General features: G+C 41.4%; 1 protein-coding gene across 2 annotated transcripts in view; it reads left to right on the top strand.

The window, feature by feature from the left end:
- The first annotated feature begins 5,861 nt into the window (after positions 1 to 5,861).
- SNX4 (sorting nexin 4) overlaps positions 5,862 to 19,585 on the top strand; it is a 32,865-nt gene continuing 19,141 nt past the window's right edge. The window contains exons 1-5 of one of the 2 annotated variants that reach the window (XM_069021144.1): positions 5,862 to 6,071; positions 7,056 to 7,171; positions 15,529 to 15,667; positions 15,766 to 15,894; positions 16,990 to 17,037. In XM_069021144.1, the coding sequence (XP_068877245.1) occupies positions 5,946 to 6,071; positions 7,056 to 7,171; positions 15,529 to 15,667; positions 15,766 to 15,894; positions 16,990 to 17,037 (558 nt within the window). In that variant the 5' untranslated portion in view covers positions 5,862 to 5,945. Of the gene's footprint in view, positions 6,072 to 7,055; positions 7,172 to 15,528; positions 15,668 to 15,744; positions 15,895 to 16,989; positions 17,038 to 19,585 lie in introns of both variants that reach the window. The other variant, XM_069021143.1, reaches the window with a different exon arrangement.

The raw sequence follows: 19,585 nt of genomic DNA, 5'->3' as shown, positions 1-19,585 counted from the left end.
TGGACAGCCTCATAACTCAAGACACACTGAAGGCTGGATTTAAGCTGAGGAACGTAGGGTCTCTGCAGGGTGATTTTTAAGTTGCACTGTGGGAGCAGTTTTCCCAAAGTTCTCGTTTAGGAGCTGGAAGATATTTACTAGAGAAGTAAAATAAAACTTTGGACACCTGAAACAATATAGCATATGTTTAAACAAAGTTTTCAAGCAGCCTGGGTTTCCACTGTGGGAGGCAAGGCTCAGCAATCAAGCAATAGGTTTGAAGCTCCCAAGATAGGCACTAAATACCCTTGCACAGAGTAACTTCATGATGGACATGTGCCAGGCCCAGGTGAGTCAAACCTGCTATTATTCCCCGAGGTGAAGATCACCTTCATGGGACAGGGAATGTGAAAGGAGAGAGAGAAGGGAACCATGTAACCATGCCCCAGACAGTGCTAATGCAAGGGCCAATGCTCCTGAGCTTCGCCGGACCTCCTCTGTGCTTTCTAGGCCCCAGAGATGCTACCAGGGGCACCGGGTTTAAAATGACTGCCTACAACAAAAGGTGTTAGGTTTACTTGTTCAATCAGGATATATCCCCTTGGCCCTCATGATTACCCACACATTACATGACTGGACTAATATCTGTTGCATCTGCACTGCTCTTTTTTAATCTGTTTATATCAGTAGTGATGTTGGGCTTCAGATGAGATCCATGAGGGTTTTTGTTGTTAGGAGAATTTGTTTCATACTTGGACCTATTAAAAGACAGGTCTAAGGAAAACATCTACCTGGTAGGATCAGGACTTACCTTCTACTAGTAAGCACAAATCCATGAGTATGGATTTGTTTTCATGTTGTGTGCTCATATTGAACTAACCCCAAGTTTTCCTGGCAGTTAATTAAACCCCAGAAATGTAATCTCTTCTGAATCTTATAAGCATGACCTTGGTTTCACTGTGCCATCAGCAACAGTTGTCTGAAAAGATGTGCACCCTGCAGTGTGGATCCAATCCAGCCACTGTCTCCACCCTGCATTCACAAGGACACTGGCTCCAGTCCTGGGAGTGTCGACTAAATTCAAACATCACCTGGTGACACTGAGGGTGCCCATCACTCTCTGGGAAAAGTTCTCATTACCTTGCACTGTCTCAGTTTCACTGGGTTGATGTTTGAGATCTTGGATGTGGTGCTATGGCTTGTGGTCCCTGCTACATACTCACGAAAAATACCATGGTGGCCTTTGGCATTTTCCATTCTCTAGCTACAGCTTGTCTCAGCGGTGATGTGGTAACCTTTGATGATCTGGTGGCATGAGCAGTGCAATCAAATCCAGCACTGCATCCTGAGGGACACAGCCATACCTTCTTTGGGCACTGGTGGCCTTGTCTGCTTTGCCACAACCTCTTCTCCTCAGCCCTGTTCTCCAGCCTCTCAGATAATGCTTGTTTCAGTAGCCACACAGGATAATTGCATTTTCTAAGTGATGCTTGACTTTTACTGGAGTCTTTGCATAGTCCAGATACACTGGCCTGAGTTCTAACTTCTCACAGACTGTGTGTAACAGGTTCCTTGACCAAAGCTGCATCAAGATTAAAGGTCTATCCATCTCTACCATTTACAATGTTATTGAGTTGGCTTGTTGTCTTTTTCTCTTCAATTCTGTCCCAAATCATCTGGCTTTCTTCCTTTGAAGTTTTCTCATGGTTCACTTTGAGCTGCTTTTGAAGCCACTTTCAAAACATTTATATTCATACTGTTGATGTATTTGTACAGATTCTTTCAAAAAAGTGGATTCGTTTTGGTTTTCTTGTTTTTATTTGTGGACTGAGATATGCTGTTGCTGAAATGGATGGAAACCACTGCTACCAATTTCAGATTGGGTGAAATTGAATGATTTTCCCCACCCCAAAAGTCACCTATATCTCTTTTCCACTCTTTCTCTGGAAAATTAGCAAAATGCTGATTTTCCTACTCTTTAGTGATTATTTCACTCAGATATTTAGATTTTAGAAATATATCTATGACCAGTCTGAACTCACCTACTTTTCCTCCTGCACTTTGCCATGCTGAAGCAGCTACTCATGCATTTTACTGACAGTTCCTTGACATTAATTCCTCTTCTGTATTTTCTTAGGGATCCTAAGCAAGCACTGTTTTCTGCTGCATCCATCACACCAAGGACATCACATACAGACAGATCAGATGCTAGGGTCTTCAGTGAGGATCATCCTTTGAAGACCAACAGCACAACCTGGCATCACTTTGGCTGCCAGATGCCTCTGGAAAGCAAATACCTTCAGTTCTGAAGGAATTACTCTGTAGAGGGAAGCAGGAGCAGTTTGACAGCCTAACTCATGATCTTTGTATTATTATTACTGGTAGTGAAACTATGATAGGATCCAGGAGCCTGAACCATGGATCAGGAATGTGCTTTTGAAGAGAAACTCCTGGCCTTCCTGCTTTGGCTTGTGCTACAAGGCAGTCTTAAGGCAGGCATACATGGTGTTCTTTTTCAATAGCAGCTAAACTGGAAGGTGTGAAGGGTGGCCAGTCCCTGGGAGTGGGCTAGAGGCACCCTAAAAACTATCAGCTAAAATATGTATGATGTGGATGGTGGGTCCACAGTTCCAGCATGTCACTCCATGAATTTACTTTGTCCTGAACCTCCCTGCTTTTGAACACTGGCACAGCCAGATCCTGCACAGGATATGCAGTCAGCAGGAATATTGGCTGGTTTACTCTCTCTTCCTGAGGTTACTGAAAAGCTGAGGGTGTTGCAGGATAGATGCAAAGCAGAGCCACTGCTTTAGGTGTTTTCATTCTAGTTCTCAGTAGCACAATGGTTGTTGTTGGTGGTTTTATTATCTTTTAAATCTAACTACTTCTAAGAAGTTGAAGTATGTCCATTTAGGAACTCTAAATGAAGATACTGACATATAATGTTGTGAAAAAGGGGAAAATAACTGAAATATTTCCCATTAATATGGCATACATTTTTTTCAAGGTGTGTTATTTGCTAGAGCAACACAGGCTGTTGAAAGATCCAATAAGAACACACAACATTACAAAAACCTCCAAGAAGCCAGTTTATAAGGTAATATACCTTGCTTAGCTTTTTTCCATCAAAAAGGAGTTTATCCAGTGTAACAGTAGGATTAAAACAAACAGACTTACAGAATAGAAAAGATGAAATTCCCTATTTTCCAGAGACGCAGCTGGAGTCAGGGTGGCTTCAGAGACTGAAGGGACTTGTAGGTAGGAAGTTGAGTAGAGTTTGCCTTCTTAAAGTTGAAGAACATGAGACATGTTGCGTAGTGAAGATGCTGAAGAGCAGGAGAGTGTCCTGGCCAGATTGACCTGCAGGAAATTGGACTCACATTCTGACAAGTGGGGGTCCAGGGAGACCCTGGCTGCATGAATGGTTGTGCCTAGTGAGGGGGGAAGCACTACAGCTTATTTTGACCAAGGTAGCACAAGTCCTGGAAGTTCCCCTGAGAGCAACACTGTGCTGTGAGAAAATACTGTTATCCCTCTTTGCAGGCTGAGGAAGGGAAACGTGGCTCAGGAAGAGCACTTTGCTGGAGACTTTGGTGCTTATGGAAGATCTCTCCATTGCACACTGGTTTTTTCAAGACATCTCACTCTCCTCTAAACTCTCCAGGCTGTAATGTACGTGAAGGCTACCCAGGGTCCCAGTCATCTTGATTTGGGCACTTCTATCACTACCCTCATCCTATATATGTAATGTTTTAACTCTTCTCCATATCTTTTAGTAGTATGAAGAAAATTCAAAGGTGAAAATAGTTTTTGAAATCATAGAATGTTAGACCAGCAATATATTACTGTACTTTATTGATAATGTTGTTTCTATAATAAAAATATTTAGTACAAAGTATGATATCCTGCATGAGTTCCACATAAATATTTCCATTATATCACTGATATGGATCAGAAAAATTTCAGTATGCACATGCTGCAAATGCAAGTGTAATTGATACAAGGTATGTATCTTAATGTACATCTTGAATAAACATAAGAAAACCATAGCTTAATGAAAAACAGACTGTGTCTTACAATGTGCAATCGTGCTTTTACATCTAAACTGGACCTTGGGTTTAGAAAACAAATCTTAAATCAGTCCTATTCAGAGGACAAATCACAGTTCACATACTTGTAAAAAACTTTTGTTTTAGGAAAGCCTTTTGTGGAAAAGCTTGGGAAACTTCATCCAGCTACAGTGGTGGAGGGGTGGGAAAGGACAGATTGAGGTATCAGTTCAAACAATCTGAGGAAAAAGTTGAATAAACATTGAAGACAACAGAATAGAAACCAGACGCCAAATATTAATTCATGGGGTCTTCAAAGGGGATTTTGAGATTTATTTTAATTGTTGTTGAAAGAAAAAGATTAATTTTTGGATGAAAAATCTATGCAAATTCATCTCTGGTCAACACTAAAAGAACCCCATTTCCTACACAAAGCAGAAAAAAGCAAAGCAAAGAAACCTGTAATATCAACTCTGTAATCCCCCAAAGTGGCCTTTAACCTGGGTTTGAAAAGAGTAGGAAAAGAAAAAAAGCTACATAAGAATAATAAAGAATGTAGTGCCTGAATCAAGGGACATGAATCTGGTGCAAAAATGGGAAATCTCAAGGGCTGATGTGATATGTAAACCAGAGAACAATGGCACTGTTCCTGAGTGTCCAAAATGGTATTTGGAGAATGTGGAATAAAGAGGAGCAACCTCTTTGTCCAGTTTGCCAGTCCCACAGGGTCTGTGTAGGCACCATGGGATCATGAGGGAATAAACCCAATAGTGAAGGTGTGTGTGTGTGTATATATATGTATATATATAGTGTGGGGGATGTTCTGTAGGGGCTGCAGGGTGGACTTGCTGAATGTCTCTCAAAAACGACAGAAAAGGAATGATAGAAATGCCCAGGGAGGTTTGTTCCTGTTCAGTGAAAAGAGATGGGACGGCTGGGGTTTTCATTATATAATGTCAGAGGCCTCCCCAGAGATGAACTTGGCAGATTTTACCTACTCCATTCCCTCCTGAGGAAGCGTGGCAGGATGGGACATCCTTGGGTGTTGCCCAGCAGAGATGGTGGGCAGGAAAATGCACTTCTGAATGTCCAGCCACTGTTGGTGTTGGAGGGAGCTGGTGGAAAAGGTTGGCAGCCAGGAGGGTAAGGCAAAAGGAACACAGCACGACTGAGTCGTTCACTACGAGTGAAGGAGTGAGTGGGACAATAATGGGCTGGTGGGCTTTAAAAAAATAACCCGAGCTGCTTAATGCTAACAAACATCCTGTGGGAAAGTTAATGGCTGCTGAAAGAGGCTCAATAAAGGAAAGTGACAAATCCTACTATAGACGAAAGAGGAGAAAATATCTGAAATATTTCCCATTAATATGGAATGCATTTTTTGTTTACGGTGTGCTATTATAACAACACAGGGTGTCAAAAAAACCCAAACAAGCAAGCAGGAAAGGTGTGCCAAGCATGGCACAAGAAACTCTTCGGTGACCTGAGAACTAAGAGGGGAACAACACCACAAACAAATCCTAAAAATAAACATTTCCAGCTGTAAGAGTGCGGGTGAGGGGCCGGGGGAAGCTTTGTCCCAGACAGGGACAGTAGGCTCAAGGCTGCCTGTGGGCGAGCGGAGCACTGTCACAGCGAGGGGTGTCCGTGCACAGGGGCATGAACGAGCCTCTTTTGGGCACAGGGTGGGCAGGACGCCCTCAGCACCCCCGGAACGACCCTCTCCATAGGCCAGGCGGCGGCGGAGGGTGCCGAGGGCCGAGGGCGAGGGCCGGGGCTGCCTCGCCTCGCCCCCGCCCGCAGCCCCGCGCCCCGCGGACACACCCCGGCCCGGCCCGGCTCTAGGACCGGCCATGGGTTTGCCCGGAGCCCGGCTTAGCGCCTGCGCGGAGCGCCGCGGCCGAGCCCCCGAGCCCCATGGAGAGCACCGAGCCTGAGCCGAGCGACAGCCGCCCCGTGGAGGAGGAGGAGGAGGAAGAGGAGGAAGAAGAAGAGGAGGAAGACGACGGCGCCCTCGCGCCCCCGGAGCAGCCCTTGGCCGCGGTGAGGGTGCGGGGGGCGGTGGCGGAGGGGCGGCGTCCCCCTCCCCGGGCTCACGGCCTGCTCCGCCGGGCGAGCACCGGGCTTTCCTGAGCGCGGTGCCCGGGCCGGGCGGGGAGCGCGGCGGGGCTCGGGGGGGCCGGGACGGGCGCTCTCCCAGCGCTGCCCGCTGCGGCGGGAAGGGGCTACAGGTGGGACGAGCCCTTCCTCCGCTGCCTGGGGCCGAGCCCTGCTCGGTGGAGCGCGGGGCAGAGCTGTGCAGCACGACCCTCTGAGCTGCGGGATTCTCTTTGCAGCCCCGTTCTGGCCGCTGTCAGAGAGCTTTGTGCACCCTCTGTCCTCGTCCCTAGTGTCAGATTATTATTTATAATTATCAAATATCTTTTTGTCTCCCCCTCCCCCTTTAACTTCACAAATGACTCCCCCTCCCTGGTCAGTGCAGCTTTGCCTTTCCATGGTGGGCGTGTGGTCCTTACTGATTTCTGGCGGCCAATGTATAAAAGACAACGATCCTCCTCTGAGAGATTAAAAGAAAAACATCTTGGTCCGGATATATTCTGTTTCCTGTGAAAGGGGAGAGGTGGCTACATGTGTCCCGGGTGTCCTGAGGAGGAATTCGCTGGTAGTTGGGAAGTGTTTGGATAGAAAGTACTGGGCTTAGTTTGTTTGGGTTTTAAAACAGTTACTTTGTTACCTGTAAAGAAAAATATTTCTTTTTTCTGTGTCCTCCCGGCTCGGGGTGGTTTTTGGTACCTGAAGCTGTCAATTTGTTGACTTTTCTGTTCCCCCCCTGAAGCAGGTTTGCAGTTTTCACTTGCAAATGTGATACAGAACATAGGTATAAAGCAAAGCCCTGTCAAGGCCTTTATCCCACAGAGACCTGTCTTATTTGAACGAATGTGGTGTAGGAGAAGGGAAGGCAGGGTTAGTAGCCTTTGCCTTGTGTGGTTAATGTTACATGAATCTTTATTTTCCTCTTCTAAAAAGATGGAAGACTGTTTGGCAAAGAAAATGGAAATCACGGTTTCAGAAGCTGAAAAACGGACTGGGAGGAATGCCATGAACATACAAGAAACGTACACTGCTTACCTCATTGAGACTAGGTGGGTGATGAGAGCTCACTCTCAGGAGTACATGGATGTGCCACTCTAAACAGATTTTCCCTCCTTCCACCCCTAAAAATAATCAGGTACAGTTGATGAGAGGATTTAGCTGTTTTGTGCTTTGTTATGTGGTTATCAACCCACTCTGGAGGATCTTTTCCTGTGAAAATTTGGCAGCTGATCTCCAGTTCAGTACTAGCGCTGGTGTTGTGTAACTGTGTACTGTAATTCTTCATTTGGGGCTAGGTGGAAAAATGTGTGTTTGAAAGTTGTTGCATTAATATGGTGTCAGCAACTGCTTGGTTATTTCTTGGACATGAGCTGGACAAATTTATACATGTATTTGTGAGATTGTGTTTGAGAGAGGTCTAAAGTAACAGTTAGGCTTGCTTGAGATGACAAGAAAGAGAAGTCTTGTGACTTATGTCACGTGGTCAAAATTTACTGCTCAGTTTATATTTTAAGTGTTTTGCTTGATCTGATTACCACATACTCCTTGTAGATGGTTTAAGGGTTAGAGTTAATTATTTCCTTTCTTCATACTAGCTTGAACTTTCACTGGGGAACTTACTGCTCCCAGTCTTCTTGTGTTAACAAGATTAACACTACTGGTATGATAAACATTCTCAGTACCACAAACATAAAACTTCAAGTATTGAGTAGTGAGCAAAGCTTTAAAATCTCTTCTAACTTATCGTTACTTCCCAAGCAGTCACAGATAACTCCTATTAAGCAGGATCATGTTACTCAGCTGAAACAAGAATTTCAGAATTAGAATTTATTGGGAGTTTTGTTTTGCTCTTCTTTATATTACTAGTTTTAACTTTTGGGCCTTGCCTTTGGAATGATCTGCTGTACAAAGAAAACCTTCTGAAATGAAGCAGTTGCATTTTGCAAAGGCTCTGAGGAGTTCAAATTGTAATACTGTCACATAAGCCTCTATCTGCTAGTTAAAAGGCTTCTTCTCTTGTTTAACTGATGGACACACCAGTCACACCGACTGCAGGCCTGCTGGGATAAGTTTATTATATTTCTGCTGAACTTAAAGAATGAAATCCAAAATAGACATGTACTTTTCAAATATTATAACTCTTTGACAGTTGCGCAGATGCTTAAAAATACTTTTACAGCGTATTGATATTAAAGATCACACCTTCTCATGTAAGTAGTGTTACTTTTATTGTAATGATATTTCTGAAGGAAAAGAGAAGAAAATTGGAATCAGTGGGGCCTAACTGTGATATGAAGTGTACTCTGGGGGCAGATTTATGCAGCCCCAGAACATGCTGACTGCATCTCCTTTTCCAGTCATCCTTGCATTACTTTAGATTTGCTCCCACTGGTCTTTCCCAGTTGTTCTTTCGTAGTGGCAAAACTGTACTTTGCTGGCCAGGTTGTGTTCTTTCATTAAGATTTATTTTACTCTGTAGTCAGCAAATACCAAGACCAATTACATGTTTGTCACAGAGCTATTGAAAATGTGGGTTTGTCACATCTCTAATAAAATAGGTTCTCTATTCCTTTTGCTGAGAAGGCAAAATTTCTTGCATAAATATAATTGGTGGCTATTAAATGTGCTTCCTGCTGAGCCTATAGCTGTAGGTGGGCTTCACAGTAATTTGTCTGTGGGTAATAAGATATTTTGTAGCTGAAGAATGAAACTGTTTATAGTAATATAAAGGGAAGACCTCTTAATAATAGTTGCATTATGTTTATGTGAACTGGGGTTCCACCATTATTGCTATCTAGGATTTAATTTCAGTTTGAATTGAGGAATTCTATCTGGGTGAGTAAGAGACACAAGATGGATACAATTACGACCATAGTATATTTGTTATAGAGTAGGAGCTGAGTGCTTAAACCTTTAACACCTAAGTTTCACTGATGCTGGTGAAAATGTTTTCAAAATGCAAGTGATGTTGTTACTTTTTAAAATGAAAAAATTTTTTACTATGCTCACATTTTTGTGTGACTTTTGTTGATTTCTTTTTTAATGTGATATTATACCTTGATGTAGATATATATCTCTGAGACAAAGCAAACTTCACTGCTGTAGACTGCAGAGCCTCAGCAAATTCCAAAGGTTGTGCTTCCTGAAAGAGTCTTCTTGGTGTACACCTTTCTGCATTAGCTAATTCAATTTTTGTGGTGAGCTATTTCCATTCAACCCGTCGTGACGTCGGTTTGTTTCACAGCTTCTGTTAAATGATACAGTTATTTAAAAATAAATCAATTTTTATATTCCCCCTGTGAGAACAGAGTTCACTTCTACCTATTTGTGGGAAATGGCATTAAGGCAAGTACAAATTCTTAGGATGTGTAGCTAAATATTCCTTCATGAGATGTGCTCAGCATATCACTTGCTTTCTATAAGGGAAGTAGCAAATATTCAGGATGTCACTTAAACCCAGACTTCTTAGAATTTTAGGCAGCTTTGTTTTATATCAGTCTGCATGAAACTACAAGAACTCAGGTAGAATAAACCCCTGAATCTGACTCCTGGCCTTGTACCTTGTATTTTTCATGACAGAGCTGAAAGTCAATCAGACTCTACAGTGCTCTGTAGTATTGCACTTTTAATTATAGAACATACAGGGAATGCCTTTTTTTTCCTGGTCTCCTTTAAAGTAAACAATTTCCTCTGTAGTAGTAGGACACTTCATTTAGTTCACTTTCCTTTCATCTCTCTGCTGTTCTTTCTGATCAAACAATATGATGACTAGAGTGTATTTTTTTGTTCTATTTTAAATGTGGCTTTAGGAAAAAGTAGCATAAGTTTGTGCAGCCTGGTATCTGACCACTTAATAGCAGGATCCCTAGTTTCCAGCCCTGCTAGTCTTCACTTCCTCTTGCAGTAATTTGACAAGGGGGCTCAGTTTATTTCCTTTTTACTTCCCCAGTATGGCTGGGAAGTTACTAGTCTTATTTCGGTTTTCAGTATTTGGAAAGTTTTCCAATAGTTAAATTGTTACACGAGTGATCCCTGCTTCTCTGCTAAGACCTTGGATTGCCCATCCAAAGTGTGAGAACTTCTAAAGAAAGTGCGAGAAATGAACTTGGAAATTAGTAGCTGGCCAGGCCACAGTTCAGTGATAGCAGTGCTGCATTGTGGGATTTCAGGAGTTTTTCCTTTGTTGCTTTTGTTTAGTCCCCTTCTCAACATTTCCTGTTTCACACTGGATTAGGTGAAAAGCCCAGGCATGGGTTTTCTTGGAAGAGGCAGAGGATGAATACCCACAGAGGTATGTTGTGTTCTGATAAAACAGCAAAGGGCAGATTTTGGCCAATGGGAGTCAGGAAGATTTGTCCAAAGTACTCCAAAGGAGGTATGAGGGGAAAAAGTCTAAATTCAGCATGAACTTTAAACAGGGGACAGTTGGGAGGTGAAAGAAGACAGAGGATCTGAGAACTTAGTTTTCTGTTGGTTTTTACTTGATTGATACTGTGAATCATTCATCTGCCTAATAAATGTATGTTTTAGTTAAAGACAGTAAACTGTGTGACAGTGTAAAAAAACCAGAGAATCACCTGGCTATGAAAAATCTTCTAGCAAGAGAAGTGCCTCCTTGTCATACAGCTTGCCAGGTGAAGAGCAATTATTAGACATCAGCTGTCTGAGAGGCCTGAATACAGAGACTATTTCTAAATAGCTGGTGGAAAAAGTTGCCCATCCCTCTAAAATGGTGCTCCTCTGCACAGGGAGTGAACCTTGCCCACTCTAGGAAGTGTCACTTCTCGTACACTGGAAGGTCAAAGGCTGAAAGCAAAGTTACTGCCTCTGCCATTGAGGAGGTGATTGCTTTTACAAGGAAATAAACCTGTGTATTTCCTTCTTGTCTGATTTAGTACTCTGCAGCCATTCGTCTTTTTATTGCTTTCAGAATTGTTTAATGGCTCATTTAAGATAATTAGTCTTAAATGGGAAGTGAGAAGAGGTTAATTAGATGGACTAAAGTTTTCACACTGACACTTTGAATTAAGGCAGATAAATGAGACATGGAGTAATGTAATCTTTGAATTGGTTATGATAACATCAGTTATAAATGTAAAAGCTGAAGGTTTCAATTTTGTCTTTTTAATTTTTTCAGGCAGGTTGGTTCATTCAATGAATAACTTGCATTGTTAAAAGTGTACTTAAAGGGGAAACATATGGTTTTCCTGCCTGAAGACTGTACAAGTATTATATTGTGTTTTTAGAACCAAAACAAATTGAGAAGTTTGACTGAATGTCAACAAGTGATTATAATCTTAATTAAAACTGGTCTGCAATACTTGCATTTAATGGGGGAGTTCATAATGTGGTCTAAAAAATTAGATGGTAGTGAAGGTATTAAGTGTAATGAGTGCCTTTGTGGATTTCTACTTCCGTTCTGAAATGGTGTTCCTGGGGAGAAATGCTCTTGTAATTGGTGGTATTTTATGACCTCATATGTAACCAGGTGGAGACATTTTTGGTGTGATTAAAAAAAAAGATTTCTCTCATCTTGGTTGCCTGTCCCAAATCCACCCGTGCAGTTTCAAACTCTTATTACCTTGTTTAAAAGGTAATGGTGCTGACACAGGCTCCTAACTGAGGGCTGTGCAATGCTTTCCCACCACAGCTTTGCAAAGAACTTTGCTGCTCCTCTCCTTTACCCAACTCTGCAGCATTGTGTGCTCTAGAAAGCACAATCTGGGAGCTTTACTGGGAGCCTGGGTGTAGGGGGAATCTGAAACTGATATTAATAATTTCAAAGTGTCTTAAATGTATTCAAGCCAATTAATTAAAGAAGCATGGCTTCTTTGTTAGGTGCTACATAGGTGCTCTTCTGATGAAGGTAAAAGCTGTAAAAGGCAGTGTTTGCACTTCTGAGACAGTGAGAATAAATGCATGTTAGAATAAAGGAAACAAGTATGATCTGAGATGAGAATAATGTCAGGCTGCTTAACACAGACTACAGCGAGGAGTTGTATCAGATGCTGTCTAGTTAAGAAAGAATAAACTACACAGGCAGGTTTGACCTTCAAGATCCTCTGGTAGTAATTTAATCTTTTTCTTCAGGGTATAGTGTGAGGTTTTGTGTCCCTCACAAGGGTTGTAAAGCATGATTAACTTAGACTGAGGAAAGCCTAGCTGTTGTCCACAGATCTGCTTTGTCAGAATAAATTGACAGTAGGCTTTAGATGTAGTAAACTTCCTTAGTGTCTTCAGTGTAGGCAGGAAAGATGCAGAATGGTATGAACTGGTCTGGCAGTCTGCTTCCTTCCTCCTGGAGTTCTTGAGGCCCTGTGTGGGCATAAAATTTCCAGTAACAAGGTAGTGGTTTGTGCTGATGTAGGACTAGGCTTCTCTATAAAGCTGTGGTCCTTTCTTGCTGAAGTGCTATGCTCCCAAGTGACCTTTTAAAATTTTTGGTTAATATTTAGTTTTCTGCTTAATGTGTGTAGACTGAGATGTTACTACTATAGGTTTTTTTAAAATAACTGATGGGTTCTTATTAATTGTAACAAATAGAAAGCTGATAAGCAGGCATGTTTAGAAATGGCTTCTTTTTTTTTGCAGTTAAGGCTCAACATGGTCTTTGCTGCTCCTACTTTCTAATTAACTCTGCAAAACAATTACAGAGCATTAAAAGCATAATTTAGAGTGGACCATTCTCCTGTCAGAAGGCTGGCACAGCACCATCTGTATCTGCAGCACAGATGGGTCCTCCTGGGATGTGGCTGGGTTCTCAGGACAGTCCTGACCTGTGTTTTTCTTGTCTTCTTATTTATGTTTGCTTGTGCAGCCTGTTCTCAGGCAGGGTCCCCATAATACTATCATGTATGGATGGTAGCAGTCTTGCTTAAGGGGTGATGATAACCCATGTGAAAGTAGTGCTCTTGAATCCCATGGTGTAAATCAGCACAGCTGGTTGGTAGGCTGATGAAGCTGAAGATAAAAAGAATCTGTAATTCTGAAGTACTTTTATGTGTCTTGAATGGCCAGATTGTTTACCAAACCTGCTGGGAGTTTCTCCTCTAGGAATGCAATGTTTGTGCCTTCAGCTTTCGACTAAACAATTCATCTTTTGAGGCATAGTAGCTCAATTCCTTATCTATTCAAATTTACCTCTACTCATCAATAGTTCAATCACTAGATACCTGCTTTGAGACGAAGTGTTCTTGAAATATTTAAATGGTGCAGCAGTTAGTGTGGGGAGGAATGCTTCACAGCCTGTCATTGCAGGCTAGGCTGAGCTTACCCTGTTCAGAACTCAGTATTTGCAGGTGCAGCTTCATTGAATTAAAATACTCTAATAGGGAAGAATTCTGCAGGATGCTGGCAGTGTGAATAGTGGCTGTCAGCAGTGTCTCGCCTTTTTCGGAGTCGCTCTCAAATAGTTTTAATCTCTAGCAGTTTGTGTTGAATGCTATGAATTTATCCTGTTTTCTTCTTAGTTGTGAAGTTTCTTTTTCCCTAAAAATTCAGTCACCTGGAATAAATGTTCTTTCTCCAAGGCACGGGTAGATACATAAAAATTGTTCCAGCTTACTAAGTTAAAAAAGTATCTTTTGCATTCTTCTGTGTGATATTATTTCCACCTTAAGATGTAACTAAACCAAAGTATATAGCAAGACTGTTCCTCTCTAATGAGAGTTCACAAATAGAGGCATCTCATATTTTGTTTAAATGTATCAAATAATTGGGGCCGCTTTGGAGTGGGATTGTTTGTTTTTCAGTTAGATCATTAGAAATCCGACCTTGTAGGTTAAGAATAGCTTAAAATTATCAATAATTTGTGTACTACTTAGATGTTTTAAAACTTCAGAAAGTTCTTATGAATTCAAGAACTGTAAAGCCTGACTTCTGCTGGAAAAAAGAATGTAGCACTCTATTCTACTAAGTACCACATGAGTAACTTAATTGTAGTTCATAACTTATTGTGCCTACCTCTGAGTTCTCCAGCACCAGAGGCATGTGGACTTAGTGAAGCAAGTCCAGTGAAGGGCCATGAGGATGATGATGGACTTGGATTGTCTGACCTCTGATTGGAAAGTCTTAGAGAGGTGGGCTTGTTCAGCCTGTGCAAGAGACAGCTGATTTTAGCAGTTGTGGATCAATATCTGGTGGAGAGGTAAAGAAGGTGGTCAGACTCCTTCTGTCATGCAGAGAGAGGGCAAAAGGCAGTGGCTACAAATTCAAACTTGGGAAATTCCATTTAAAAGTAAGAAACCCTCTTTATTGTGAGGTTTGTCAAACAAGGGAATTGGTTGCTCAGTGTGGTGGTAGAGCCTCTGTCCTTGGAGATACTCAAAACCCAGCTGGATGTGGCTCAGAACAGCCTGCTTTGAGCAAGGGAGTTGGATCACAGATATGCAGAGGTCCCTTCCAAACTCAGCAGTCAATACTGTTCCATGTAGGTTTATACCAGTGCTTTGTATGCTAATTAGTCACTTCAATGAAGAACTAAAGTAAATATAGACATCACTGTTTTCTGTTAAGTGCCTTGTGTGAATTCTCTCTCTGTAATTGTTCTGGCAAATGCAAACTGCCACGAAGTGTTACTACCCAGTGCTTATTTTATGATATTGCAAAGTATTTCTGTTGCTTTGAATGTCTTGTATGAAAAATTATTTTTCTCGTCAAGTTTTTGTATTACTTTCCAATTCTACAATATTCAGTGATTTCTCCTTTTATAGTAACATAAAATCCTTTATTACCTTGATAGGTGATGTTGGTTTTAAGTCTTCAACGAATTTTTGAGATGCATCAATTTTGTACCCATTTGCTCTGGCTAGTTTGTTACATTTTTTGTCCTTAAATATGTCACTTTGAACAAGAAAAGAAAATTAGAAGTGCTTTGAAATTTGCTCTTTTTCTAAAAATATCCTTTAAAGTATCTTAATATTTTTAAAGTTATATTTGTAACTGTATCAACTGTTGTATGCAAGACAGTTTTTGTCCTTTGAAGTGAAGACTTTCCCACTGAATAGTAAATTTCTTCTTACAATACTCTGTATCCTTCAGGTACTCATGAAATTTTACTGACTTTGAACCTAACACTGTTCCAAGAGAAATTGGGCTGTTTCTATAATGGTGCAGACTAAGTCACGTGTATGACTCTTTACTTGATTGTGACCCACCTGTTTGTTTTTGATGTGTAAGTGCGTTGACTTTTCCTGTGTTCCTAGGAAATTTGAGTGCTATCAGGCAGAAACTATAAATATTTTTAAATTAAGTATGTAGACATGAAATTAATTAAGGTTGCTTTAGGTTATGGTCAAGTCATGCAGTAATCACTACTATTCCTGGGGCCTTTGCTATAATTGCACTGATGGTTTGAGGGAGTACATGATAGCTCACTAATGTTCAAATCTGCTGCTTTATCTTTCAGAGCTGTTGAGTCCCAGAGCGAGGGACAATGTGCCCCTGTGGACTCCCTGTGGCGACGTTACAGTGAATTTGAGTTGCTGAGGAATTATTTGTCAGTTACCTACCCACATATTGTTGTTCCACCTTTGCCAGAAAAAAGGGTAAGAAAACCGGAACTGTGGCTTGCTTTGTTTTGTTTGTTTTTTAATTTACTCTTGACACTCTTCTGTTTAACTAGGCTGACTTTGTTTGGCATAAGCTATCAGCAGATAATATGGATCCAGATTTTGTGGAAAGAAGAAGAATTGGTTTGGAAAACTTCTTGTTACGTGTGGCTTCGCATCCTGTCCTTTGCCAAGACAAAATCTTCTATGCATTTTTAACGCAGGTATAGTGAAGTTATTTCTAAATACATTATTTAGTGATTATTTATTTAAGATAATGTCCTTTTGATCTTCTTCCTTTCTATTGACCCATAGCTTGTCTTATGTCAGGAGGAAGGGTAGACAATGTGAATAAACTTGAGGTGGAAAAGGCTTGTCCAGCTAAAAGCTTCTTAACAGCACACTGCAGTTGTACAGTTGCCCTTCTAATGTACCTTATGACTTTTTTCCAGTCAAGTTGTAAGGCTCCTAAGAGAGAATTTCCACCTCTTTGGAACAGCCTGTTGGGAACCTAATGCATGTTGGTTGGTAAAGCTTCTATAGGAATAAAGCTGAACTAGTTAGTGTGCTATACTGCTGACTGCAGAGACAGCACTGGCTTCCAATTCACTCTTTGGATATCCATGGTTTCTTTAGCCTTGTGGTTTGGATCATGATCCATTCATGTGTTGTGGTCCAAAGCCAGTACAATATGTTGTCATGAAAATTGTGGTCCGGTTGTCAGCTGAAGCATTTCATTCTGCAGCTTTCAACTTTAGGAGATATTGGATGGTTCTTTTTTCTGTGCTTTGATGAGAGATTCCCAAATACTGGACTGAGCAGCTGTGTTTGCCATGGCACAGTATGTAGGTGAACCAATGTATGGGATCTGAAAACAGTGGAAAATCAGCCAGTACACCTGAGCTGGGTGATGGCATGTGCACTGCAAACTGTTGTCACCTGTGTGTTGTCTGCTCTCTGCCTTGAGCCACACAGGCCCTTGGAGGTGCTGGTAATCTCATAGGCAGCAGGTGATAGCTACTCTTCTCTCTAAAGACCTAAGCTACTTCTTTAGACAAAGCTGTGTGGCTTCTGCCCCTGGCCAATAGATTGAGGTAATTAAGTACGGAAGAGAAGAGTTTTTGGGGGGAGATTAGTATGCAAGCACAACATAATGATTGGTTATTTTTAACCCATATTCTTGAAAAGACATAGGGAGGGTAACTGAGGCAGAAGCCAGGCATACTGGAGAAGCTCCTTTGATACAGGCTTTCGGGGCTTGCAAAAGCTGCAGCACTCTTAAATCACTCTAACTGAACATTCTTCTCCTGTATTTTTAGGAAGGTGGATGGAAAGAAATGGTGAATGAGACTGGATTTCAGTTGAAGGTAATTACTGTAATTGTTTGTCTCATGCTTGCTGTGACACAGACATACTCCAGCAAACATGTTTTAGGCTATTTATGAAAGGATGTTTGCTGTAAGAATGGGTTAAAGGCATTTCTTTATGATTACTTGTTATTACAAAAACCATGTTCTTGGCATGTGATAGGTAGGATTGCAGTTAAGTTCTCTAGCAGGCTTGTTACGTGCCTATGTAATTCTGCTGGTAATGTAGAAGTATGATCCTTATAAGCTTTAAAAGTAATGAACTTGAGGCCATACCAGTGGGTTTTTGTGTTTTCAGTTTAGTTTAGCATTTTTAAAGGTGGGTGTCAGATTTAGTCTGGTAAGGAGGTGCAAGGTGTCAAAAAAGGGTAAGCAAAGAGGTCTGAATTGTAGGACTTCTTTGCAAGGAGCAGTTGGTGAAAGGGACTAAGACAGATGGATTTGGTGCCCCTTAACTGTTTAACAGAATGTGTCTTGGAGTAATCCTATCCCCATTGACATCAGCGAGTTCATGGCTGGGTAAACTGGTGGAAGACTTGCAGGAATAAATGATCAAAGGTCGTGTGTCTGTACAGGTCAAGAATCTGAGAAGCTGATAGATTGCTGGGCTGTGTCTGGAAGAATTACTGTATGGGGACAAATACTGAGCTTTTTGTTTCATTGTAATGTGATCTGCTCTCATGAAATCACAACTGAAAACTAGTGGATTATGAAGAATTATTCTAAATACTGAGAGCTAAAGAAAATCCCTGGTGCTCTTATCCTCAGTGTCCAAGGGGCTTTGATACTGACACTTACTGTTGATAACTTAAGTTGACAATAATTCTCTTCCATCACAGCTGGGTTTGCATACTCCTAGTATTCATAGTGCAAACAACGTAAAGCTCTGAAGCTGCATGCACTCATAGGAGTTCAGAAAGTTTGTACTGGCAGGGTGTTTTCAGGAGAGCACACAGTAGTGTGTTTATGGAAGAAAACTCATAGCAGAGTGCTGAGAATATTTGCCTCCCTGCAACCACATTGTAGATTAAATGAGAGATGAGCAAGTCTTGTTTTCCCTCTAGATTTGATTGTGTATGTTTTCCCTTTTACAGTTCCAGTTTCCTTAGGAAAGAAAAATAACTTTTTCAAAAGACTGGTAAAAAGAATCTTCCTTTTATTCTACATCTGAAATATAAACCCTCAATACTTAGCACTACACTGGAAGGAAAACTTCTATTCAGTGCATGTTTTAGACTAGAATCAGACCATTTGTTTATGTTTCTGCTGCCTCTGCTGCATTTAAGCAGGATGTGTCTTTTGTCTGAGAGGGTTTGAACCCTCTAACTAAACTTTAAATTAGGAATTAATGCAGTGTAGCATGCTGTAGCTGAATGTTGATATTGGAGACTTTGTTTATTCTGCCAGCTGTATCATTAAATCATGCCTTTCCTCCCTCCCAACCCCAGCACTTAATTTTATATTTAAGGGATTTGTCACTTGGGATTTTAACCCTTCCTGTAGGAAAGAGAAAATTCCCATCTCTCTTTAGTTTACATAAATGATTATGGGATCATAGCATGCATTAACTGTCTGAAAACTCCTCAGCTGTACCTCATTTGATAGGTGGTTCTTCTCTAAAATGCTTGTGCGTATTACTCTTAAATCAGTTTTAAGACTGGACAGATGTTTCTCTAGAAGCCTAACTCTGGTGTAAATGCTCAGAAGTGGTGTGTGAGAGTTACTGTGCCACAGTTGGCAAGAAGGAAATAGCTCTAATGACATGGTTGAGCATTGTCAGGCTCATGCTTCCTGCCTGACAGTGCTTGTGTGAACTTACTGAACTCTTTCTTCAGAGCACTGCGTGTGCCTGTGACAAAAGACGAAAAGTTGTCCTGTAACTGTAGGGTAGGAAGTGGTCCTTTCCAAGTGTAAAGCTGTTGGATGTGCACGCTGCCCCAACAGGCTCAAATGGCTTTGGTGCCTGCTGTTTCAACATAAATACAGTGTTTTGTGAAATAGCTGCTTAGAGGGAAGGACTCTGATAATGTCAGTGGATCTAGATGATGTTTGTTACTGTGAGAATGTGTGAGGAGTACTGCAGGTGTTTGTGAACAACCCAAAATGTAACTGGCTTGTGTATTGACTTGTTGGGGTATAGCAGTGGAGATTCAAGACTGTACAAGCCTCAGAAGTGCTCTGAATAAGCGTAAAGGTTGGGACTTAGAGCTCCTGCAGTGTTTTGTGTTTCTTGTGCTATCTGGGACATGCTTCCCCATGCTGCCTTGTCTTCTCTTTGCAAGATATTCTTAGAGAAGTGTCACATGCAGTGGTGGCAATGAACCTGCTTTCTCCTAATATTAGTCAGCCTTAGTGTGGAGGTTTGTGGGTTATGTTATGTTTTGTTTTGGTGGTTTGGTCATTGGAAGAACAGCTAAAGTTAACCTGACTCTGCTACCAGTCCACCACTAAACCATGGCCCAGAGTGCCACATCAGCATATCTGTTAAACACATCCAGGGATGGTGACTCCATCACTTCTGTGGGCAGCCTGATAATCCTTTCGGTAA

This window comes from Aphelocoma coerulescens, chromosome 7 (assembly GCF_041296385.1).
Source record: "Aphelocoma coerulescens isolate FSJ_1873_10779 chromosome 7, UR_Acoe_1.0, whole genome shotgun sequence".
Classification (NCBI taxonomy): Eukaryota; Metazoa; Chordata; class Aves; order Passeriformes; family Corvidae; genus Aphelocoma; species Aphelocoma coerulescens.
This window is presented reverse-complemented; position numbering and strand designations above follow the sequence as displayed.